The following is a 25,795-nucleotide window of genomic DNA, read 5'->3' as shown; positions in this document are numbered from 1 at the left end:
TAACGTTTTAAGTGGCTTCAGTCTGACATCAGTGCTCCCCACATCCCATCACTAGAGCAAGGGTGTCTGATGAGTCCTGTGAGGCAAGAACTTTCCCAAACCTGAACTCATCTCCGATGATCCCAGAGTTGGTTCCACTCCCCCACCCCTTCCTCATAACCTTGCAATTATTTCCCTCAAGTTTTTATTCACTTTCAATAGTTTTGCTTCCACTACTTTCAGACACTGTATTCCAGATCGTTTAACCATCTCCTCTCTTTGGTTCCTTTGCTAATTTTCCCATTATTCTTGTTATAACCGAATCACCATTTAATCTCAGGACAATTCTGCTGCCAGCAGTTTTAAGATTAAACCTATCTCGATTCTTGCCATAGAACTACTATCCCCATTGAGGGAACAAATGATTAGGAACAGGAGCATGTCTGAAACCCTATCAGGGCGACTTCAGGATTCAGTCAGATCATGTATGAACATATATCCATTTCTCCTTTCCACCCTGTCACTTGATTTTCATGGTGTCAAAATTGTGAAGACTCACAACTGACCTGTCTCTTAATCCAACTGCACGATCCTTTGATACAAGGAACTGAAGATGCAGGCTTATACCAAAAGTAGAAACAAAGTGGAGTAACTAAGCAGGTCAGGCAGCAACCCTGGAGAACATGGGCAGGTGACGATTCGGGTCGGGACCCTGCTTCAGACCCATGATCCTTAGCTCACATACGGGAAAGATTTTCCCAGAATCCACCCTCTCAAGTCTTCAATGAACTATATGTTTTAATGTAAATCAATTGCACATTTCAAATCATTCTGTTAGTAGAATATTTCTTAGCGCTTAACATAATTGGTCTTACGTGATAAGAGCGAAATCTTTTCCAACAAGATCTTTTGTTTTCCAAGAAGTAGTTCCTTCTCCATCGTTAGATTTTTAGACTGTCTATCCACGTTCGTGATTACATCAATAGCCTGTAGATCACAAGCAAGAACATGAAATACAAAAAAAAAAGTCCAATTTAACATTGGGGAGAATTTGGCAATGACTTCATACATTTTTATCCACAACATTAACTTCAAAAAGATTTGTGCAGACTTAGGGGCTGGATGTGGCACGTGATACTTTTGGATTTTCTCTCCAGTCCAGTGGTTACCAAACCATTCCAATGCCTGACCACTTGCTATTCTTCGCAATCCCATTGCTGGATATTCTAAATCTAAATTTTTTCACAAATGGCAACCTTTTCCATTATACTTTACAGACTTGCAGGTTCTGCCGGACTAAGGACTGGTTTGTTAAATTCTGTTATCTTCATTCTTAATTAGCCAGGGTGGGGTGTGTGACTGTGTTTTATGTTTCTGTATATTCTTGTATTTTTCTTTTGTGTATTATTTGAGTTTCTTATTAACATGTTTCTTTTCTTCGTGTTGATTTATTTAAAATGTACATCTGCACGTTCATTGCTATGTCATTTAACTCTGTTCTGAATAAAATATTCTGCAAAAGAATATAAAAATTTAAACCAAAATAAATAAAACTAAGGTCGACCTGGTTATAGAAAAGAAAAACTGTATTGCATACATAATAATAATACATTTTATTTGTCATATGTAGGTTGGCACAGGGTCAACGATACAATGAAATGTATTTGACAAGACAACGGGTCACCTCAGCAGTAATATTCCAAGGATAAATAAGATTTTAAAAATGACATTAGTGAGGTAAAAAGACAATATTAAAAATAGTTAAAAAGACAATATTAAAAAATAATCAACATATATGATGTGAAATGTGTTTATGAGTTCAGAAGCCTGATGGCCTGATGGTAGAAACTGTTCATAAGTCTGGCGGTACGCGCAGCCATACTCCTGTATCGTCTGCCTGACGGTAACAAGGAGAACAGCCCGCATGCTGGGTGGCTGTGGTCCTTGATGATGCTGCGTGCCTTCCGCAGGCACCGCCGGTAGAACATGTCCTGAATGGCCGGGAGACAGTTGCCAGTGATGTGCTGTGCCGTCTTCACCACTCTCTGTAGTGATTTGTGGCTGATTTTGTAGTGATAAGATCTTTACAATCTTAGTTATTTTTCAATAAACATCATTTTATATTAACAGGAATTGTATTTGTGGTGTGACTTACTTGGTCCGTGACTAAAATGCCAGCATGGCAAGTCAAATAAATGATTTGCGGCCAGAAATGGGATTTGTTTAATTTAATAATCTTATGACTGCACTAAATGACACCAGAAAGAACTCTTAATTGCCAAAGATATCTAATCACCCCTTAGAAGATCAATGTATGCTAGAAAGGTAGGGTGAAAACACCCACAAAATGGAAGAAAAAAAATCTCACCACTCCTTACTCTGTGAACATTAATCAAAATATATATTCACAAACCTCATCAAGGATTGTACCCTTTGATGCAATTTGCCGCTCATCAAAAAGCTTGTTCTTCAGTATTTTAAAGCGATTTTCCATCATCCTGCGGGACTCTCGTTCTCTCATGTTGTGTAATATTGCCTTCTTACGAGCGTGACAGAACACAGAGGACTCAAATGCCTAAGAATAACAAAACTAGTAAGAAACCAGTTGAGCCCATAGGATAAAGGCTTGATGTTTGAGGTACAATGAGCATCTATATGATAAAACTCTTGTTTGTTTGTTTGTTTGTTTGTTCCTGAACTACACCCAAAATGGCAGACCATTTGGGAGAGGGGGGGAGAAAGGAGTGGGTGCTGCACCAATGCAGGAGAGGTTTGGGCCCAACGGGTCCACTTGGTCTAGTCTTAACTAATGATAAATGAAGTTTAATTAAGCGTATTGTAATGACACTGCAACGTAACAAAACATTGAATTGGGCTCACCTTTCTTTGAGTGGAGTGGCTGGATGATTGTGAAGGATGGAAATATCCCCTAGAGAATAGGAAAGGTTTGTAAGGGTTTATGCAGTCCATTACAACAACATCAGCTTAAACAGATCTCACATTTTAGCAGCAGCTAAAAAAATAATTGGAAATGCTGCATGTTTACAAAACTTCATTTCCTAAAATTCTTGCAAATGAGATTATCCAAAATATGTATCAAAATCAGATTTAAAGTCAGATTTCATCTGTAAATTTTGCAGGTCTATTGAAAGGGAGACTATGACCCAAAACTGTTGGCTGTGCCTTGGTACATGTAACAACAATAAGCCTAAACTTTAGTTCAAGGTGTGACACAAAAGGCCATTTCTCTGTGATTTCACAATTCTGCAGAGTGAAGACTGTGTAGGAAGTGAGCTGGAGAGAAGACTGCAGAGAAAACTATTGAGGATAAGCACAAAATGCCAGAGTAGCTCAGTGGGTCAGACAGCATCTCTGGAGAAAATGAGATGACGTTTCGGGTCAGGACCCTCCATCAGACTGGCTGTAGTAGGGGGGAGCGGGGGGGAAAAAAGCAGGCCAAAACACGGCTGACAACAGACAACCCCAGCCAAGGAGGGTCCTTGATAGGAATATTTTTGGACAAAGGTTAGATATAGAAAGATGTGAATCGAAGCGGGATACATAGTTGTGAACTGAGCTACTTAATGACTTTTAGGAGGGGGGGGCGGGAAGGGAGGCGTTTTAAGAAATTACCTAAGATTGGAGAATTAAATGTCCGTATCATTGGGTTGTAAGCTTCCCAAGCGGAATATCAGGTGCTGTTCCTCCAGTTTGCATATGGCCTCACTCGGGGAATGGAGGTGTCCAATGACAGGTCAGCATGGGAATGGGAGTTAAAATGGTTGGCAGGCAGGAGATCCAGTAGGCCTTGGCGGACCGAGCGCAATTGTTTAACGAAACAGTCGCCAAGTCTACACTTGGTTTCGCTGATGTACAGGAGCCCACATTGGAAACACCAATTGCAGTAAATGAGGTTAGAGGAGGTCCATGTAAATCTTTGTCTCACCTAGAAGGACTGTTTTGGATGCAGTAGAGGGAGGAGGTATAAGGACAGGTCTTAATTCAGTTGGAATTTTGGGAGTGGGGTCATGCAGAAGAGAAGTTGAAATAAATTGGGGGCATAACAAAAACGCCTCAACGATCCGAGCTAGGTTCAACTAACATCAGAACATCTCCATTCATTTCAATGGAAAAGAGCATCCATCAGACACCAAGGTGTCTGTCAATTCACATTTGTTTGAATATTAGATATTTCATCAAGTTGATCTTTATTCAAGTTTGGCAAAATTTGTAAAGTCTTTTCCCCAAATCAAAGTATTTTTGTTAAAACATCCTTCCATCAAAAACACTCAATGTTTTGATGGCTTTGATGGTAATTAAGGCTTAGCCAACTGCCCAAGCTGTTATCAGTCATTGTGCCCTTCATAACACGACAAATCTACATCACACAATCTTCTCAAATGTGGTTGGGGTTAAATTTTTCCAGGAAATTCCCTTATTCCCACATATCTAAGGTCAATATTGAGTTTAGGTGTATTGCTATTGCCTGCAATTCACTGCCCATGAATTTAGCTAAGATATTAGATACCATTGTTTTAGACAATAGACAATAGGTGCAGGAGGAGGCCATTCGGCCCTTCGAGCCGGCACCGCCATTCAATGTGATCATGGCTGATCATTCTCAATCAGTACCCCGTTCCTGCCTTTTCCCCATACCCCCTGACTCCGCTATCCTTAAGAGCTCTATCCAGCTCTCTCTTGAATGCATTTCAGAGAATTGGCCTCCACTGCCTTCTGAGGCAGAGAATTCCACAGATTCACAACTCTCTGACTGAAAATGTTTTTCCTCACCTCAGTTCTAAATGGCCTACCCCTTATTCTTAAACTGTGGCCCCTTGTTCTGGACTCCCCCAACATTGGGAACATGTTTCCTGCCTCTAACGTGTCCAACCCCTTAATAATCTTATACGTTTCGATAAGATCTCCTCTCATCCTTCTAAATTCCAGTGTATACAAGCCTAGCCGCTCCAGTCTTTCAACATATAATAGTTCCGCCATTCCGGGAATTAACCTAGTAAACCTACGCTGCCCGCCCTAATCAATAAAATCTTGTGAAACTATTTGCAGAGATAACAACCCTCATGTTACAGGCAACCAAACATCCTTTCAACTGGGCAATTGAAGGTAAAAGTTAAAAACTCGCATGGAAGCTTATTTACAAGAGGTTTATGATCAATATTACCCTCTCAGTACATGCAATAAATGGGGGGATTAAACTTAATAAGATTATTCTGAAGAGATTTTTCATCCCATTTGGTTGCATCTTTATGGAGTACAACTCCACTAATTTATCATTCATGACCACATCTGGCTCCTTCTTCAATGTGCTCAACAGTCTGGAAATCCTTTCCAGCTACTGATTAGGCCACGTAAATACATCTATACCCGTTACAAATCCTGATTCTTTCGCTACCTGTCCTCGACCAAAACAGTGTGTCAGGTTTACTTTCGCTAGACTGCCCTTTACAGTAGATATTTGAGGTTGGAACTTTCATTGCTCCTTACTGTTACTGACCTGCGTGGCACATCCAGTTTATTGCCAGTTAATGAATTTTGTGGTATCGCTGATTTGGACATCAGATTTCTAAATCCAACTCTACTTCTACTATTGGAATGAGTCTGCAAGGGAAAGAATACAAAACAATAACTTGTTTTTTTGCAGAAAAAACAAATACCCAGATGGAAGACATCCTTCAAAATGGCAAATGCTTGCAAGACATCTTCATGCACAGCAACGTAAATCTAGTCACAGCAATGTTTGAAACAGAAGTCAGATATTTCCCCAGTGATTCTGCTAATAGTTCATCAAGCCGAACAGGTAGTATAAGAAAATAACTGCAGAAGCTGGAACAAATCGAAGGTATTTATTCACAAAATGCTGGAGTAACTCAGCAGGTCAGGCAGCATCTCGGGAGAGAAGGAATGGGTGACGTTTCGGGTCGAGACCCTTCTTCAGACTGGAGAAGGGTCTCGACCCGAAACGTCACCCATTCCTTCTCTCCCGAGATGCTACCTGACCTGCTGAGTTACTCCAGCATTTTGTGAATCAAGCCTAACAGCATCTTCTGAGATGGGAAGATGTTTTGCCAAGTATAGATCTCCTAAGGATCTGATCTGCACTGAAGGACTTGCTGCCGCCAAAGGAATTGGGAGTGGGACATTGCAGTGATGAGATTCTGGCTAATCTGGCACATGACAAACAGATTCAAGCATTTAGGGAAGAAAAAAAACTGGCAGTTCTACTGATTTAGGTGGTAAGTGTATGCCAACTTCACCATCTTCACAAGTTGCTTGAAATGTCTGCTTATTTTGTGAGAGGACATCCATCCTCCAAGATACAATTATTTAATAATTCCCTCTCGTTCTTCTCACCAACTTCACTTCCTACCTGAATGAATTTGGTTGACTGAATGAAAAATGCCCCACAAAGAAAAAGACTCCATAATTTTCATTAATAGCCATTTCACAACATGCTAACACCCCCCCCCCCGATCAACCAATCTAAAATCCTAAATAAAGCCATCCAATTGCTTCAACATACTGGTAAACCCACTAAAGTTACTGACTCTGCTCAGTAAGTGAAGTGCATCGCATGTCTACCCTAAGCTCATGCTTGGGCTACTCCGACTAACTGCCACATCCTTGCTCTGGCAATTCTCCTTATTTTAATGAGCTTCAAAGTGTCTCAGTCACAGAAAGGTTGCGGATGTTTGCTCAAAAGAGAACAGGAATTGGTGTCTGGACCAACCTTTACATGGAATGGGGACCAGGCGAAAATGGAATTAGGCTGGAGGGTTTAAAAAAAACACATAACCTGCAGATAAGCTGCAACCACCACCCATCCCCCCCACGGGTGAGGGAAAATAAACTCTCCATTGAGGAGATGTGTGCTTGACAGCATTTGTGTAACCACTGAAAATATTTTTCACCTAAATATCCACAAATATTTTGTGCGGAACAAGCATTATTAAATCTGGCCCTTAATTTTTAGTCAAAGGCATTCCCACAGAAATATAAGCCTCAATCCATTTAGTTTTCCAGCTTTCATTTCTATTGCCATTATGGCAAAGCCAATGTCTTGTAAAAATAGTTTGTTTCTTCAGAATTATTTGTTCATCTGTACATACCTCTACCCCTAACTCTGCTTCAGTCACAGCTTCTGTATTTAAATTGAATGATCGGTCCCAGAGCTTGGAGCTTCTAAGCGTATCTTCTCTAACTGTGGTAAAAGTATTGCCTTCGTCATCATTCAACGGTTCATCTTTCACCGTCACAGCGCATATTTCGGAACTGTCAGGATCAACCAGCTCACAGGAATTTATTTCCGACATCTCCTTCTCCATCTTAATGAGGGGTTTTCTGGAGTTGCGGTCGTCAAGGTCACATTTAAATTGTGATGCGTGATCAGTCCGCTTGTGATGCTCCTCAAATTTGCTGACCTCAGGTACCCATTTTGTTTCGTAAGTTCCAGTGACAGTAATGCCTCTATTTTTCATAGGAAAGCCTTCGACAGTACCAGGGCTTTCACTGTATTCTTCTGGCTCAGGTAATTTCAATGGATCCACTTCCATTTCTAAGTCAGGTATATCATTGTTTAATTCATCACTGTTTGGTTTGGACTGGCAGGCAGCCCTAGGAATGACAGTAAATGGTCTGTTGTGTTGCCTGACCTCGGTTGTGGTGTTTTCTGGAAAGGGATGTAGTGATTGGAGTGAGGAAACATCGTCCACCATTTTCCAGGGTTTAGAGCTGCTCTGAAGTTGTGGCGGTACTGCGTCACGGGTGATAACGTCACACAGAGATAAGGAGGTGCATAAACCTGTCCCAGCACTGGTGTCCACACTATTTTTGGTGTACGATTCTGAACTTGCAGCAGCCGTTACACAACGAGGAGTGCTACCATCACCTTTGACAGCAGCAGCAGAAGGTGCAAGCACATCGACCAGTGGAGAGCTTCCTGGAATTAAAACAATACTAATCTTCAACATTTCTGTCTAGACTTTATGGCAATGGTCAAAGTATTATTTAAATAAACAATTAACCTGCAACCATTATATAAAAGAAGGACACACTTCATGTGAAATGCTCAAAAAAGCTGAAAGGCCATTCTGTTTGGCAACTGATGTGCTCTAACAAACCTTTCATTCAAAGTAATAATTCTCAATTCATCCCGTCTCTGGAAGTTCGACCAATCTTTAAATCTTTGATTTGTGAGCCAATGCATTATGAACCACGTTGTAAAATCGCAAACATATTATCAAATTGCAATTAAATCAGCAGTTAAAAAGAACAATTAGGTAAAGATCTAAGATTCCCCAGCAACTGTGAAATGTTCACAAACTTGAAGGTGCCAGGCATTTAAAAAAAACTTGGGGGGGGGGGGAGCAAAACGACATCCAGAGATGCTGTCTGGCCTGCTGAGTTACTCCAGCACTTTGTGTCATTTGTTTGTGTAAACCAGCATCTGCAGTTCCTCAGGGAATCTTATAATTAATCACAAGTAGTACCTTTATGCTGACTTCACTGCACCTAGACTTATTAGGTATTCCATACCTATAATGCATCTACACTATGAGATATTAAGAACCTTCCCTATATTATTCCCTGTATAATATTCTATGGTGTAATCTCCCACTATGCTAGTTTGGTGGTTAAAAATATCAAGGCGTGCTGTTCTGATATGATACTTTGGACAATCATAGCTTTTCCCTAATTATTACGGTAAGGGGGTTACCAAAAGCAAGCCTAGATAGACTGAGTGCCAAATACAACTCAGCAGAACTAAATATTCTATAGATACAAGGAACTGCAGATGCTGTTTTATACAAGAAGAGACACAAGTTGCTGGAGTAACTCAGCAGATCAGACAGCTTCTCTGGAGAACACAGATAAGTGACATTTCGGATCGGGACTCTTCTTCAGACTCAAGAAAGGTCCTGACCTGAAATGCCACCTATCCATGTTCTTCAGTGCTGCTGCCTGACCACTCAGTTAATCCAGCATGATATGTCTTTTTTTGTACTGAATATTCTGCGCATTTCCACATTACATACCTAGAATGGATGATTGAGGGTCGTCAGGCTGTTGAACTGGGACTCTTCCTGGAGGCTTGGTGTAAACTAGTTGGAATACTTTCCCACTGGAGTGTTTATATAACTGTCTGCCATCTGCAGACTTAACAGGCCGAAGCATTAGATTTTCTCCTGGCTGTAGCTTCAAGGTGCTTGGGAGGGCGACGGAGCACTGTCGGCCATCTTGATCAAGAGAGTCAGTTGGTCCTAACAGAAAGGTGAACCATTTAAAAAAAACCACAGGAGAAGCCAACAATTCACATAATTTACCAAGGTAGACATCTTCTAAGGAAAAAACATTCTTCAGCAACTTTTCCCTACTCATGCCAATGAGGTTATGATAGTGAAATCAATGTCAGAGCATTTTAGTTCCTTTTAATTCAAGACTCAGAAAAAGTTATTTATCATTCAAATTCAATACAACAGTGAAAGATGCACACTGTGAGCTTGACACTGGCAATTATCAATCTGAAATGTTCATTATTTATTTTGCCCCGGATGTTCCCTAATCCGTAGTATATTTCCAGCAGTGTGTATTTTTATTTGAGTTCCAACACTGCACTATTTTGCATTGGGAAATGCGTATATTGTGTTCTAATGGATCAGTACGGCCAAAAGTTGGTCAAATGGATGACCTGCCAATTATATTTTAAAATTCTCAGAGCCAGAAAACAAGAAATAGTACTCAATGTACTAAAGTAAATTGCATAAAAATAAAGTCACATGCAATATTACAAATGTTTATTAAAAAAGTCACTACTATTCAAATTACTCATTTAGATAGATTCGTACAGGTGTCAGGAGTATGGGGAGAAGGCAGGAGAATGGAGTCAGGAGGGAGAGATAGATCGATCAGTCACGATGGAATGGCAGAGGGCCATTGATGGGCCAAACGGCCTAATTCTATCACTTATGAACTTGAGAACACAAGACATGAAAAAGTATTCTGTTGCTACATCTTCTACACAGCAATTACAAGCTATTAAAAGCGAACATCATGCATCAAAGTTGTCGGTATATGTAATAGCAGGGTTGCTTTCTAAAGAATGAAATTCATGTTGATTGAACTAATTGTTCTTGTTTAATAGGAATAGGCTGCATATAGCAATATAACCGTCAGAAACTTTTGAAAAATAGTTTTAAATTTAGATACACATAAAATCCCAAACGTTGCCATTTCATGTGGTAAGTGATGGCAACTCATATCATCATATCATCATATACATACAGCCGGAAACAGGCCTTTTCGGCCCTCCAAGTCCGTGCCGCCCAGTGATCCCCGCACATTAACACTATCCTGCACCCACTAGGGACAATTTTTACATTTACTCAGCCAATTAACCTACATACCTGTATGTCTTTGGAGTGTGGGAGGAAACCGAAGATCTCGGAGTAAACCCACGCAGGTCACGGGGAGAACGTACAAACTTCTTACAGTGCAGCACCCGTAGTCAGGATCGAACCTGAGTCTCCGGCGCTGCATTCGCTGTAAAGCAGCAACTCTACCGCTGAGCTACCATGCTATCAGAAGGTTAGTCGTCATTCCCCCTAAAGTCTCGATCTCCAATTTTAATGCAAGTATTACACCATGTTGTGGCCAAATTAGCATGTTTATTTGAACTCAAGATTTTTCTGATAGGTTTCATGGTGTTTTTGATTGAGAATTAGAAATACCCAAACACCTATAGGCCAAAGAACAGTACAGCACAGCAATGGGTCTTCAGCCCACAATGTTTGGGCCAAACATGATGCCACGTTAAACAGATCTCATCTGCCTGCACATGATCTTTATTCCTCTATTCCTTGCACTTCCATGTGTCTATCTGAAAGCCTCTTATTCCTCTACATGCCACATCTCTTAGTTCTGCACGAGTCGGACTTTAAAGTTAGCATATAAAACAAACATCACATTAATAGATCACATGATTGCAAATACGATTAGAAATCATGAATATCAAGCCTACCTAAAGACAATCCAGAAGAATTGGTCTTACACAAAAGGTAACGGATTGGAGTAGACGAGGTTTCAGTTTTATTTTGAGATGCAACAGGATTCACAAGGCAGCTTGAAGTAGGTGTTAGAGTTGTTCCGGTTATCATTTTACCCAAAGCCCCAATTTTCTGGAATGTAGTGACAGCAGATCTAATACAAGAGGGGGCTTTGGGAACATTTTTCACCGCAGTGTCAGCAGTTGCATCTTCCTTTTGCTGGTCGATCGACACGGGAAGTGATTGAGCTTTATCTTCTGCTGCAGAAAAGATGAAATATGAAGGTGAAGTATCTAATTACTGTATACGAACATTTACATTAATTTGCTGGTACTAAAGATGATATTACATGTTATGGGCTTGTTTCATGTATTGTGTAACTGATTCACTACTGATATTCAGATGTTAGCAGCATGATGTGATTGATTAAAGAGGAAAATGCTCAAATGAGATAGCAAATATGCTGGAGGAGACAAGAATAGACAATAGGTGCAGGAGGAGGCCATTCGGCCCTTCGAGCCAGCACCGCCATTCAATGTGATCATGGCTGATCATTCTCAATCAGTACCCCGTTCCTGCCTTCTCCCCATACCCCCTGACTCCGCTATCCTTAAGAGCTCTATCTAGCTCTCTCTTGAATGCATTCAGAGAATTGGCCTCCACTGTCTTCTGAGGCAGAGAATTCCACAGATTCACAACTCTCTGACTGAAAAAGTTTTTCCTCATTTCTGTTCTAAATGGCCTACCCCTTATTCTTAAACTGAGGCCCCTTGTTCTGGACTCCCCCATCATTGGGAACATGTTTCCTGCCTCTAACGTGTCCAACCCCTTAATAATCTTACACGTTTCGATAAGATCCCCTCTCATCCTTCTAAATTCCAGTGTATACAAGCCTAGTTGCTCCAGTGTTTCAACATATGACAGTCCCGCCATTCCGGGAATTAACCTAGTGAACCTACGCTGCACGCCATCAATAGCAAGAATATCCTTCCTCAAATTTGGAGACCAAAACTGCACACAATACTCCAGGTGCGGTCTCACTAGGACCCTGTAAAACTGCAGAAGGACCTTTTTGCTCCTGTACTCAACTCCTCTTGTTATGAAGGCCATGATCTGTCAATCATGCTTGTTCAAGGACCAGAGAACATCTTGCATTGCCTTTTATCTCCCAGCCCGCCATCGAGCGTGCCAGAATACTTCATTGAGTAAAAAGGAGACGTGGCTGAGGGCCCACTCTCCATTACATAAAACTGGGCAAAAAACACGTCTGTTACCTTTGCCAATTACTTGCTGCAGTGGGAGATTGCTTTTTGTGAATCGTGAACCGCGACACGCAAATCCCTCTGCAGAGCTCTGAGATGCAGAGTCTCACCATTTAGATTGTTTTTTTAAAATAAAAAGTTATTGTCAAAATAGACATTTTCATATAGAACAGTCCATGTGGCAGATTTCTGCCCACTCAACTTTATCCCCTTGCAACCAAGAACCCTTTTCATAACATGTCTATCTTTGTCTTATCAACAAATTCAGTAACCATACCTTCAATATCTTCATCTAAATGTTGAGGCCCTAGCACCAATTCCCATAGCTTAGGGGGGAATTGTAAACCGTTTACAATTCGGTTTGTAAACCGTGCCAATATGAAAAGACCAATTCATGCCCACTTTTTGTATATTTAATTTAGTTTAGAGATATAGCATGGAAATAGGCCCCGAGTCCATGCCGACCATCAATCACCCACACACTAGTTTTATGATATCCCACATTCGCATTCTACACGCTAAGGTCAATTAACAGAAGCCAATTAACCTGCAAACCTGCACATATTTGGAATCTGGGGGAAGGGGGGGGAACTGGAATGTACAAACTCCGTACAGACGGAATCCATAGTCAGGATCGTGCCCGGGTCTCTGGCACTGTGGAAGCAGCTGTGCCGCTGTGCTGCCCAATTATCTTTTTAGTCAATCTTCTATCCTTGCCTCTTAAACTGTAGGCTTTTATTTTTCACAATAACCTTAGATGTGCCCTCCTTTATTAAATGCCAGTAACTTGGTAAAATAATCCATTACACTTCTGCACATCGGTAGACCCGCTGTCTCACAGTACCAGAGACCCGGGCTAAATCCTGACTACAGGTGCTGTCTGTGTGCAATTTACACGTTCTTCCTGTGACTGCGATGCGCTCCGGTTCCCTCCCACATCCCAAAGAAGTGCTTGTCGGGTTTGTAGGTTAATTGGCCTCAGTAAATTGCCCCTAGAGTGTAGGGAATGGTTGAGAAAGTGGGATAACATAGAACTAGTGTGAACACGTGATCGATGATCGGCAAGGACTCGGTGGGCTGAAGGGCCCATTTCCGCGCTGTACCTATGAAATAAACATCACATTAAAGGCACTCAAAACATCTTAAAGTCAATGGATTGCTTTTGAAATACCCTTGTGGTCACGTGTTGAGTAAATAAGTTTTAAAATGTTGTGTTTAATGGAGTTGGTTGTCAGATAAATCAGGAAGGAAACCCTAAACTCTCATCCAAATGCACCATGGATTGACACATTGAACTAAGCTGTCTGGTCAGGTCAAAGTGATAACTCTCAAAGTTACACTTCATTAACGAGACGTCTCCAGTACTACACAAATGTAGAAGGAAGACTTTGAAGAATGTTCATGGTATTATTCAGTTTAATAAAATATATTCAAAGACGTTTTGGGGATGTCATTCTGTTTTAAAAAGCTACCACCTAAATTGAAATGACAGTTTTCTGAAAAGATAGGATGAAAGGCACTCAAATACAGGTGAACCAAGAGTATTTACTTACTAGTCACGCTATTGGGTAGGGAGGTAGTGCAACTAGTTGCACCAGGGGATTTTTCGGGTGACGATGCATTTTTTCCTACATCCATTACAACATGAACTGGCGAACTAATCTGTTGGACGGGAGGTTGGCTGGAATTATTCTTGGAAGCCTAAAACATAAAATACAAATCACATGAAAATTACAACATCTAGTAAACTACAAAAGCATTGAGATAAATTTCCTGTAAAGACACTGATTTTATTCCACAATGAAGATATTGGGAGCATAAAAACAAAAATTTCTCCACAGCTATGGAACAGGTTAAGCATGTTATGGGTGAACTGTTGGATACAAGCATAAATATCTAATCATCTGAATTATGCCATCAGTGAAGGGATGATTTTAGAGGCGTCCTCTCTTCCCCTCCATTACTAAAACATTTCACAGCCTGCCCACACACCTCCTCTCCCGTCTCTGCTTTCCTATTGCAATGCACACAGTTCAATGCTCAAGTCAGGATCTTCATAATTAAACAGTATACAACTATGGTGTCAAATTTCCTCTCCAAAATCTGCATTGTATTATTTTGCATCTAATCAGAACCTTGTCACATTCACTAAATGAAGGAACACCTATCTGCTCTACTGTGGTATTGCAATATATTTGCATCTCCAATGAGGTTCAGACTTGTTATTGTCACATGTACCGACGTAAAGTGAAGAGCTTTGTTTTGCACTTTATCCAGATCAGATATACCAAACATAGATTCAATCAATTCAAACTCAAGTACAATAGATGGAGCAAAGGAGAGGATACAGAGTGCCGAATATAGTTCTCAGCAGTGTCGCGCATCAGTTCCAAAGATAAAATCCAATGTCCGCAATGGGGTAGAGGTGAATCAAACTGTAGCTTATGGAAGGACTGTTCAGAAGCCTAATAATGGAGGGACATCTGAACAAAATGCTATAGTTTGTAATTTGCACTAACTAAATTGGACCGGTGACACGGTGGCGCAACGGTAGAGTTGCTGCCTTACATCGCTTGCAGCGCTGGGGACCCGGGTTTGATCCCGACTATGGGTGCTGTCTGTACGGAGTTTGTACGTTCTCCCCGTGAACACGTGGGTTTTCTCCAAGATCTTCGGTTTCCTCCCACACTCCAAAGACGTACAGGTTTGTAGGCCAATTGGCTTGGTATAAGTGTAAATTGTCCCTCAAGTGTGTGGGATAGTGTTAATGTGTGGGGATCATTGGTCGGCATGGCCTCAGTGGGCTGAAGGGCCTGTTTGCACTGTATCTATGAACTAAGCTAAATCCATTGATGAAAGACACACAACTTGCTAACTAGAGGATATAGTAATTAAAAACTTGTTAATCAAATGCATGATGAACCCCAGAGAACACCAACGCTCAAGAAAGGCCTTACTCAAAAGGCCTATAGTTAGGACAGTTTTAACAAATTTTGACCCAGGTCACTGAATTGAACATTGCACATTGTTAGGTGGCATGGCAATCAGAGATCCCACCGATTGCTGCAGGAAGGAACGTATAAAAAGTGAAGCTCTCACCTGGGATATTAAATGATTCAGTTTTGTTTTAAAAGCAGACTTGCCAACCACAGCTTCAATCATCATAGTTTGTACCATTGGCTTGACATACGCACATTCAGAGTCAGAGAAATTCTGGATGGTTGCTCTTAAATCAACCTGCTTCTTAGGGGGAAACAACAAAGTCCCTTCTCTTTTTTCCACATGAATTTCATATTTGTCCAACCGCTGTGTCCAGGGAAGTTTTTTAGCCATCGCACATTCTGCGATCAGCTTAATTATCTTAACACGACTTTCATTCCATGCACAGTAGGATATTATCTCAACTGTTTTAGAGTCAGATGGTCTGTTTGGCATCAATGGCGGTTGTTTACACCTTTCTTCTTGCTCTTCATTTTTATCATCTGAAAGAGGAAGAAAGTTGTTTATAAAACAATGCAAGAGTGGGTTTTTTTTGTGAGCAGGTAAAGGAGAAGAAACGGTAATAGAGCAATAAAAATATTAAATGGATTAACATGTTATCTTAGCCCTATCTATTACAAAATATTTCATTCACAATGCAAAAACAAATGATACAAACATGATAACTATCTGCATGGACTGCGGCCTTCATGCAGTAGTCTTACGGTATGGAATAGCGCTACTGATTCTTGATCCACAAGCAAAAGCATATTGATGGCTTAATATAGACGGAAGCAATGACTATTAAGATCACAAAGCATTTGTTTCCAGAATTGGTGAAAATTGTATACAAGGGGTCAAGGACTTTGAATGAACAATTAAACAGAATAACATATAACTGGATTTATTCACAAAATGCTGGAGTAACTCAGCAGGTCAGGCAGCATCTCGGGAGAGAAGGAATGGGTGACGTTTCGGGTCGAGACCCTTCTTCAGACTGAAGAAGGGTCTCTACCCGAAACGTCACCCATTCCTTCTCTCCCGAGATGCTGCCTGACCTGCTGTGTTACTCCAGCATTTTGTGAATAAATCGATTTGTACCAGCATCTGCAGTTATTTTCTTACATAACATATAACTGCCTCCTGTCAAAGATACAAGAGCATTTACTGCAAAGCAGCAACCAGAACAGAGTTTTACCAGCTTCAGTCCTCTTTGGTAAAACGTTAGTGATTGTGTCAGGTTTAAATCTAAACTTGAAGGAAATAGTTCACATATATATTATAAATATATATATATAATTTAATCAAGTGCGCAGATTTATTTAGCAAAATTAGCGATTAAATTTGCTAACAAAAGTTATCACTGAAGAGAAGACAGAATTGAACAGAACTATTATGCACAGTTCGAGATCTTCCTACAAGAAGCAAATTGACATAGAGTTAGATTTGGTAGCCCAGGTTTTAGAATTCAATAAACAAGAATTATTTTACATATTTCATGATTATGTCAGATTTTCACTTAAACATGCATTTAAAAATATTTCTGATTTAAGAGACATTAATAATGCATTATATAATAATAATAATAATAATTATTATTATTATTATTGTCTCTACGATTCCACACATCTCGGGATATTTCTTTCAATATCCTCACCTGAAATGTATATTGCTTCATTTTGACTTCCTGAAATACTAGATTTCTTTCCACCTTTGGTTCTTGATGTCACATGCACGATCTTATGGTTTTCTGGACTTGGTTTCTGTTGTTTCTTTAAAAAAAAACAATAAAACAGTAAGAGAAGTTCCAAGAATCATAGTTCTGGAAAGACTCCCAGGCAAATTGCTTTAGAACATTTTCTAGACCATACAGACGGCAGCCACAATGAGTAGTGAAGCGAATGAATGCTTAATGTGTGGGTTACCAGTCAGATGGCTGCCTTGTCATGGAAGCTACTGAGCTTGGGTGTTGTCAACGTGGCCTTCACATAGGCAAGCGAGCAGCATTTCATCCCGCTCCTGCCTTACGCCATGCCAAGGGTGAAAATACAGAGCGGGGGGGGGGAAATAAAATCACTGGAGAATGTACAAGTTTGAATCTACCCATGGTGCGTTGCTGGTGGTGCAGTAGGATTCTCCATTGATATTGAATATTGATTTCTCTAACTTCAAGTAATTCCTGCATTCCATCCCTCCGCCATGCAAGTCACACCAGCTTCTTGTTCTCACCGAGCAAACAGTAACAATGGCCTGTTTTCTATATCATTGTTACTTTTTTGCTTATCTTTCATTCATTTCTTCTATCTCTCTACATCACCGTCTACATTACTTGTTTACCTTTCCCCTGACTCCCAGTCTGAAGGGTCTCGACCCAAAACTTCACCCTTTCCTTCTCTCCGGATATTCTGCCTGTCGTGCTGAGTTGCTCCAGCATTTTGTGTCCATCTTAGGATTCTCTAGGGTGTTGGTAATGAGAATCTGGCAATAGTCATACCTTTGTGGGCTCACTCACTTGAATCAGATTGTCATTGGCTGGCACCTCATATTAATTGAAGATTATAAGCTTAAACTTGAATGTTGTCCAAATTCATTGCCATATGATCAATTATTGCTTCCTTGGCAGATGATAGGCAAACAGAAATCAACTTTACTCAATTAGTAAACATCTCCATTTCCACTCTATTGATCGAAAGAAATTCATTGATGGAGCAGTTGGAAGTTGTTCTCAGACTCTATTCGGAGATACTGACCTTCATCAAGAGTGGTGAAGGTGTGGAATTCTCTGCCTCAGAAGGCAGGGCCAGTTCGTTGGATGCTTTCAAGAGAGAGCTGGATAGAGCTCTTAAGGATAGCGGAGTGAGGGGGTATGGGGAGAAGGCAGGAACGGGGTACTGATTGAGAGTGATCAGCCATGATCGCATTGAATGGCGGTGCTGGCTCGAAGGGCTGAATGGCCTACTCCTGCACCTATTGTCTATCATACTAAGTTTGACTCTACCCAGTGCAGAAATCCCCTAACCCAAATTCCCACGCTTTTACCAAAACTCCTAAATGCCAAACTTTTAAACGTTGCCTTGATGTCAACAACTATGAGACGGGTTAGGCGGCACAGTGGCACAGCGCTGGAGTTGCTGCCTTACAGCGTTAGAGACCAGGGTCTGATCCTGATTACGGATGCGGTCTGCAAAGAGTTTGTATGTTCTCCCCGTGACCTTGTTGGCTTTCTCCGGGTGTTCCAGTTTCCTTTGGTTAAGAGAATTTGAGTATTTTGTGCAGTTTTGGTTACATCATTACAAGGAAGCTGTGGTGACTTTGGAGAATGTGAAAATGAGGCTCAGCAGGCTGCTGCCTGGATTAGAGGGTGTGTACAAATATAGCCACCATTGAGGGGAAGTGAAATCCTATGAAATTATTTTTCTCTTCCTCATTAAAAGTTGTTTCAGGTAATTAACAAAATACAATGACCTAACCCAATAAGATAATGTAAGCTACCCAAGCGAAATATGAGGTGCTGTTCCTCCAATTTGTGCTGGGCCTCACTCTGACAATGGAGGAGGCCCAGGACAGAAAGGTCAGAGTGGGAATGGGAGGGGAGTTAAAGTGCTGAGCAACCAGGAGATCAGGTAGGTTAAGGCGGACTGAGCGGAGGTGTTCAGTGAAATGATCAAGCCTGCGCTTGGTCTCGCCAATGATAAAAATGGTAGCACGATAGCTTATATTGCCAAGATAAATGTTATCCTTTTGGTACTGGTGCATAAGATGATCCATCTAATACTGTTGGAGAGCACCAAAGAAATGTATTTATGGTTAAATCCAAAAACATTCGATTTCTCATGTCCCCTTAGGTGGTGGACAAAATTAATAAAAAACTAGAAAAAAAGGTCGATACTAAATTGCTCACCTTTTGTGCGGGTGGAACAGGAAATCGAGTCTGGTCATTGGTAATCGATCGTCTTGAAGCATTTTTATATCGACTGGGTATTTTTGACCTTTTAGCCACAGAACCACTGTTCTGCTTTCTACGCCTCCTTTTCCCGCCCACACTGTTGCTTTGTACATCTCTGATGAAGATCCCTTTGTTTGTAACACTGAAGTGTTTCTCCAGCACAGGTGGTATTTCCAAATGTGCAGATTTGTTTTTTGGTAGCAGATCCAAATCAGCTGAATGGGCAGTAGGGTTTTGTGGAATATTACATGGTGAATCAAACAGATTCGGAGTACGACAACCAATCTCAGGCATCTCGTAGTCATACAGCAGAGATTGCTGCTCAATTATCTTCCCTTCTTTTTCCAGGTATTCATCCAGCAGATCACTAACAAATGCTGACCTATTTTTAATAACTGTAGTGGTGGCACCTATTAAAAGGAAGCATAAAGGAAGCATAAATAACAAAAGCTTTTCACCGTACCTCGGTACACGTGACAATAAACTGAACTGAAACTGAAAGTATCAATTTGAGAGACAAGACAATTTTTACAAATTCTATTCAAGCTTAGTTTAAGGAAAGGAATGAGTAGATTCATGCTCTAAGTTTCTGTCCAAGTTATCTCAACAATAGACAATAGGTGCAGGAGTAGGCCATTCGGTCCTTCGAGCCAGCACCGTCATGCAATGTGATCATGGCTGATCATTCTCAATCAGTACCCCGTTCCTGCCTTCTCCCCATACCCCCTGACTCCGCTATCATTAAGAGCTCTATCTTGAAAGCATTCACAGAATTTGCCTCCACTGCCTTCTGAGGCAGAGAATTCCACAGATTCACAACTCTCTGACTGAAAAAGTTTTTCCTCATCTCCGTTCTAAATGGCCTACCCCTTATTCTTAAACTGTGTGGCCCCTGGTTCTGGACTCCCCCAACATTGGGAACATGTTTCCTGCCTCTAACGTGTCCAACCCCTTAATAATCTTACATGTTTCGATAAGATACCCTCTCATCCTTCTAAATTCCAGTGTATACAAGCCTAGTCGCTCCAGTCTTTCAACATATGACAGTCCCGCCATTCCGGGAATTAACCTAGTAAACCTACCCTGCACGCCCTCAATAGCAAGCATAGGGACTGTCTTTCTGAGCCTTCATGACCCTCAAGTCTTTTACACGATTTTAAAGAGAAAAAACCCCATCCTCCTCTATGTATCTCACAGTCATTGAGCTGGGGTGAAGTCAACTGCACTTTTGTGGCTCCATTTAACCAACCATAGACAGCCTAATGAGCAGGAATCATACATTGGGGAATGCTGGACGACTGCCTTTGGGCTCCACCACATGACCACTAACTGCAATCTCTTCCCGCAGTCCACAACAGATCTAGACTGTCCGCAAAGTTGGTATCATCTTTGATTCAAAAATGAGCTTTGGAGCACAGACCTTGCCAGGATGGCAGTTGAGGCAAATATGATCATTAAGAAAGTTTTAGGGAGGCATATGGATATGCAGGGAATGGGGGGATGTAGGGATAGACTCAGAGTCATCCAGCATGGAAACAGGCCCTTCAGCCTTCACTTTAGTGTCATCTGTAAACTTACTAATCGTGCCTTGTACGTTCTCATCCAAATCATTGATACAGGTGACAATGAGTCTCGCACCGAACCCCGAGACACACCAATAGGCACGGGCCTCCAGACCGAAAAGTAACCTTCCACCATTATCTTCGGCTTCCTGTCATGAAGCAGATTTTTTATCCAGTCGGCTATCTCTCCTTGGATCCCATGCGATCTAATCTTTCAGATCAGATTGGATTATGAGCAGGCTGATAGAGTTGGTCTGGGCATCATGCTTGGCACAGATATCGCTGGCTCAAGGCCCTGTTCTGGTACTGCACTGTTCTATGCTCTATGTTCTAATAAATAACATTTAGCTTGACTCTGTCCCGGTCTCAATACATTTTTTGTTGAAAGTGTCAACCACACCTGTTGCATTGACAATGAACTCCTGGCAGCTCTCATTCTTTTAACTTTAAACCAGGTCAACAAAAAAACTGTTCAGGTCGCAACTACTGCCAGCTTTCATTCATTCTTGGCCTTGGACAAGGATCACGTCTATATATCTATCCATGAAGTAATATTTGTTTCTGTCATTTTGTGCCTTCCTATCATAACTGCTGCCAGTACTAGAACTTTTTGAAGTATTTCCACTACTCCAATTCAAACCTTTTGATCAATCGATTTTAAATACTCCATCTTGACTTGTCTTCTCTGGCCAAGAACTCAAATGCTGGAATAACTTTAACCAGGTTTTCTTCCTTTAAAACTAATTTGTTTCCCAGGAGTCTGCCCTAGCACCTCCTCCTCATTGATTTATTTCAAAATAATGGGATCGCAAGCTATTTAGTCCCTCAGCTATTCCTCCATTCAATAAGATGACGCGACCCTTCTTTCCCTCATCATTCATTTATCAAATATTAAATCAGATTTAAAATTAATGATCTAGCATCATTCACTACTTGAGAAACCGTCTCTTAATTTTAATTCAGAATATTTAGAATACATCTTCTAAACTTAAGACTCCCCAATCTGAAACAATTGTTTATATTCATCTTTAACACCTTGAAAATAACAACAAATCACCCCTTGATCTTCCAAATTGCAAAGAATAGCTTCTGCCTTTATTTATCCTTTGAGATTGATATCAAATGTAAAGAAAAACACAAAGTGCTGAAGTAACTCAGTGTCAGGCAGCATCTGCGGAAAACATTGACAGGGCCTGCCCATATCCTCCACAGATGCTGCCTGACCCGCCGAGTTACTCCAGCAATTCATGTTTTTATATAAACTATCATCTGCAGGAGCTTGTGTCTCCATCAAACTTGTAAATCTACCTTGTGCACTCAACAAATCGAAAATGCTTGCTGCTAAATGTGGCATGCGTAGAACTGCTCACAATACTTGTACTGAACTGTATACAAAAATGAATTTCATTGTACCTCGGTACATGTGACAAATAAAATGCCATACCATATTCCTGGTGATGTCTAAACAAAGCTACATATAGGTGTACCACAACCTTATTGCCCACATACTCCATTCCACTACATTAACACATGAATTGGCCCCATAGCAGAAGTGTCCATGTCGCGGGGCTGGACACTGGAAGTGTCCTGAGCTAATTCTGCTACCACCATCATTACAAGTGATGGCTCCCACTGATTGTCAACCAGAGGTTTGTGCCCTTTTCAGGACGGACGATGACAGTGATGCAACATTTGAAACATGGATGGACACGAAAGAAGAACACATGAGTTCCAAATATCTATTGTATTTTTACATCCATCCATGACATTTTAATGCCTTATGTATTGATTTCCCTTCTGTCAGGACTTTTTAACAAAAGAATTACAAAATAATTTTAAAAAACTTGCTTACTTGAAGGTAATGGGTTTGGTTTGTCATCAGGTGACCCTGGCTGCAGATTAAATTTGTTCTTCCAACCCTTAATCTTGGTGAGATCATTGGTTTTTCCTGTCCGGGAGATAAATGGTATTCCGGTTTCTGCTAGAAATAAATTCACAAGATATGTAAATATAATAGAAAGTCACAAACCTGGCATATCATATCATATCATATATATACAGCCGGAAACAGGCCTTTTCGGCCCTCCAAGTCCGTGCCGCCCAGTGATCCCCGTACATTAACACTATCCTACACCCACTAGGGACAATTTTTACATTTACATTTACCCAGCCAATTAACCTACATACCTGTACGTCTTTGGAGTGTGGGAGGAAACCGAAGATCTCGGAGAAAACCCACGCAGGTCACGGGGAGAACGTACAAACTCCTTACAGTGCAGCACCCGTAGTCAGGATCGAACCCGAGTCTCCGGCGCTGCAATGTGTGCTCTTTACTGATGTCACTATGTGTGGATATTTTCACTTATAGTGAAATATCAATATCATTTACTAAAGCAGGGCTGACTATGAGCTATTGTTAAAATTTGCACAAGTTTTCAAGTTGAGACCCTTCTTCAGACTGAAAAAGGTTCTCGACCCGAAACGTCACCCAGAGATGCTGAGTTACTCCAGCATTTTGTGTCTACCTTCGATTTAAACCCGCATTTGCAGTTCTTTCCTACACAAGATTTCAAGTGATGGGAAGTTTGTGATTTTGAGGACCATTACACAAAAGATTCTCAGATATATTTGCATACCATTTGTTTACAGAAATCCTCAAAGGGTTAAAGATTAAGGAAGGCTGAGTCAAGGGAAACACGATTTAAATTGAGGCCCAGTCACAAGTGGCATAAAGACCTTTATCATCAAAGTTGATTTCCCGCTTTTCATCTCCCTTCCTCAAAATATCTACAGCTAGCGCCAATGGATTCAGCTGACTGGAGAATATTGGGTTTATTCAGACAAAGGGTCTTTAAACTGACACATTACTTCTGTTTCTCCTTCCATAGTTGCTGCCCAATCTGCTGAGTTTTTCTGGTATTTTATTTCTACTTTAGAGCAGACCAGCATCAGTAGTTCCTGGTATCTCTATTATTTACCCTGGTGTCAGGTTGAACCAATGTATCCCTGCAGAAGTCCTGGCGTGTAGTGCTGGAAGTCTAAATCAACCATCCTGCCACCTTCCCATGTGCTACTCCAATGGATTCTAATCATTTAACAGTCTAATCTAATCATTTAACAGTCTAACCTTCCACAGATGTCTGAGCTCAGATAGAAACAGAAAATAGGTGCAGGAGTAGGCTATTCAGCCCTTCGACCCAGCACTGCCATTCAATATGATCATGGCTGATCATCCAAAATCAGTACCCCTTTCCGGCTTTTTGCCCATATCCCTTGATTCACTTAACCCTAAGAGCTAAATCTAACTCTCTGTTGAAAACATCCAGTGAATTAGCCTCCACTGCCTTCTGTGGCAGAGAATTTCACAGATTCACAACTCTCTGGGTGAAAACGTTTTTCCTCATCTCAGTCCTAAATGGCCTACCCCTCATTCTTAAGCTGTGACCCCTGGTTCTGAACTCCCCGAACATAGGGAACATTTTTCCTGCATCTACCCTGTCCAATCCTCTAAGAATTTTATATGTTTCTAAAAGATCCCCTCTCATCCTTTTAAATTCCAGCGAATACAAGCCCAGTCTTTCATCATATGTCAGACCCGCCATCCCGGGATTCTATCCTTGAACATGTGCCAATCTATAGGAATCTATAGGATAATAGGAAATCTATCCTTGAACATGTGTCCAGTTAAACCAGGTATATGTATGGTAATCTCCCTTCAACTGATTGAGATAAATCAGCTTTTCCAGAAGTAATTTTGATATTATTTATTTATGGTAGGATTAATGATTTTCTTTGACATTTTGTACATAGGTGTGCATTTTAGTATCTTAAATGTAAATAAATAATTCAGTGCAGCATTAATAGGCTTTGTGGTTATGTTGTCTCACTGGTGGATCAAAATATGGACTGGGTATCAGCTGCCAGTGCTAAATAGAAAAACATGAGAATATTAACAAATTATGTCCACAAAATGCACCCGAGGTTAATTTTTCATGTCTAGAATCCTACATGGTCAGATTATTCACTCCACAGATATTGCCTGAAGTATTATTAATGCAGCCAATCTGTTCAATTCAGATGGGCAATGCAAGAATGAGGTCATTATCCGTCAGTAATCCTTCCTTTAACAGCACCAAAATCTTGACTGCACAAACTACATTATCCAAGAGAACACTTTGTATTAAAACTCAGACTGAATGCTTTACTTACCACGCATTCCATGTGACTCAGCTCCAGAAAAAGAGGAATCATTCAATTCAGCAGTCTGCTCGGAACTGGGAACAGAGTGTCCATGATACAAAGCAAGTCCTAAATGTTTCAAGTTTAGCCATTCGGTGATCTGAAGGCCACTTAGTTTTATGCCAGCTAGAGAAAATGAGAGCGCGAGCATAAGTACAATAACTTCCGAGATCGATTAAGTAATTAGGATCAGTTCACATTTTAAAAGACCATGGGTTAGGCCTAGTAACTTGAGCATCAATGGAAGGTATTATACAACATGTATGGTACAACAGTATGGTACAACAGCATTTCTCACCAGCAATCAATATACTTTGACCTCCTGACTTCAGTCATGCCACTCAGAGAGGCACAAGGAAGTAAATACCTGCACATTTTTGAGGGCTAACCCTGGACTCGTTGCCAGAGAGTATAAATAGTCTCAGGAAACATGGAAGTCAGGTCAGGCAAAGAAAGACACTGTGTCAGTATTGTAAGAACAACAAAATTCTCCAAGTCTCCTATTTTCTGTTACCTTACAGTATATGGCCTTTAAACTCAGATTTTTTAAGTGTATATCATTCTTTTAATGACATGCAATTGTCAACGATTGCTAATTGCACATATCAGGCTTTTCATCAAGATTTTACACCATGTTATAAAAGGGTTTTCAGCAGCTTAGTAAAAGGAGACAGATTGAAGGGCTTTTTATGGACTGGAAAGAAATTAATCACCAAATGTCCCAGAGGTTGATATTGGGATCACTGTTATTCGTCATGTATTTCTGAT

General features: G+C 40.7%; 1 protein-coding gene across 8 annotated transcripts in view; it reads right to left on the bottom strand.

Moving 5' to 3' along the window:
* The window catches only part of LOC144611834 (uncharacterized), a 72,614-nt gene that overhangs the window by 33,780 nt on the left and 13,039 nt on the right, over positions 1-25,795 (bottom strand). For 6 of the 8 annotated variants that reach the window (XM_078431122.1, XM_078431125.1, XM_078431123.1 and 3 more), the window contains 13 exons: positions 24,998-25,153; positions 22,641-22,769; positions 19,182-19,636; positions 16,938-17,052; positions 15,401-15,783; positions 13,855-14,002; positions 11,015-11,299; positions 9,033-9,257; positions 7,107-7,936; positions 5,495-5,598; positions 2,860-2,908; positions 2,393-2,554; positions 855-966 (listed from right to left, as the gene is read on the bottom strand). In XM_078431122.1, coding sequence (XP_078287248.1) covers positions 855-966; positions 2,393-2,554; positions 2,860-2,908; positions 5,495-5,598; positions 7,107-7,936; positions 9,033-9,257; positions 11,015-11,299; positions 13,855-14,002; positions 15,401-15,783; positions 16,938-17,052; positions 19,182-19,636; positions 22,641-22,769; positions 24,998-25,153 — 3,153 coding nt within the window. The remainder of the gene's footprint in view (positions 1-854; positions 967-2,392; positions 2,555-2,859; positions 2,909-5,494; positions 5,599-7,106; positions 7,937-9,032; positions 9,258-11,014; positions 11,300-13,854; positions 14,003-15,400; positions 15,784-16,937; positions 17,053-19,181; positions 19,637-22,640; positions 22,770-24,997; positions 25,154-25,795) is intronic. The other 2 variants (XM_078431126.1, XM_078431128.1) reach the window with 2 other exon arrangements.

The sequence above is a fragment of the Rhinoraja longicauda genome, chromosome 41 (genome assembly GCF_053455715.1).
Source record: "Rhinoraja longicauda isolate Sanriku21f chromosome 41, sRhiLon1.1, whole genome shotgun sequence".
In the NCBI taxonomy this organism is placed as follows: domain Eukaryota; kingdom Metazoa; phylum Chordata; class Chondrichthyes; order Rajiformes; family Arhynchobatidae; genus Rhinoraja; species Rhinoraja longicauda.
Note: the sequence above shows the minus strand (reverse complement) of the source record. Positions and strands in the feature narration are given on the sequence as shown.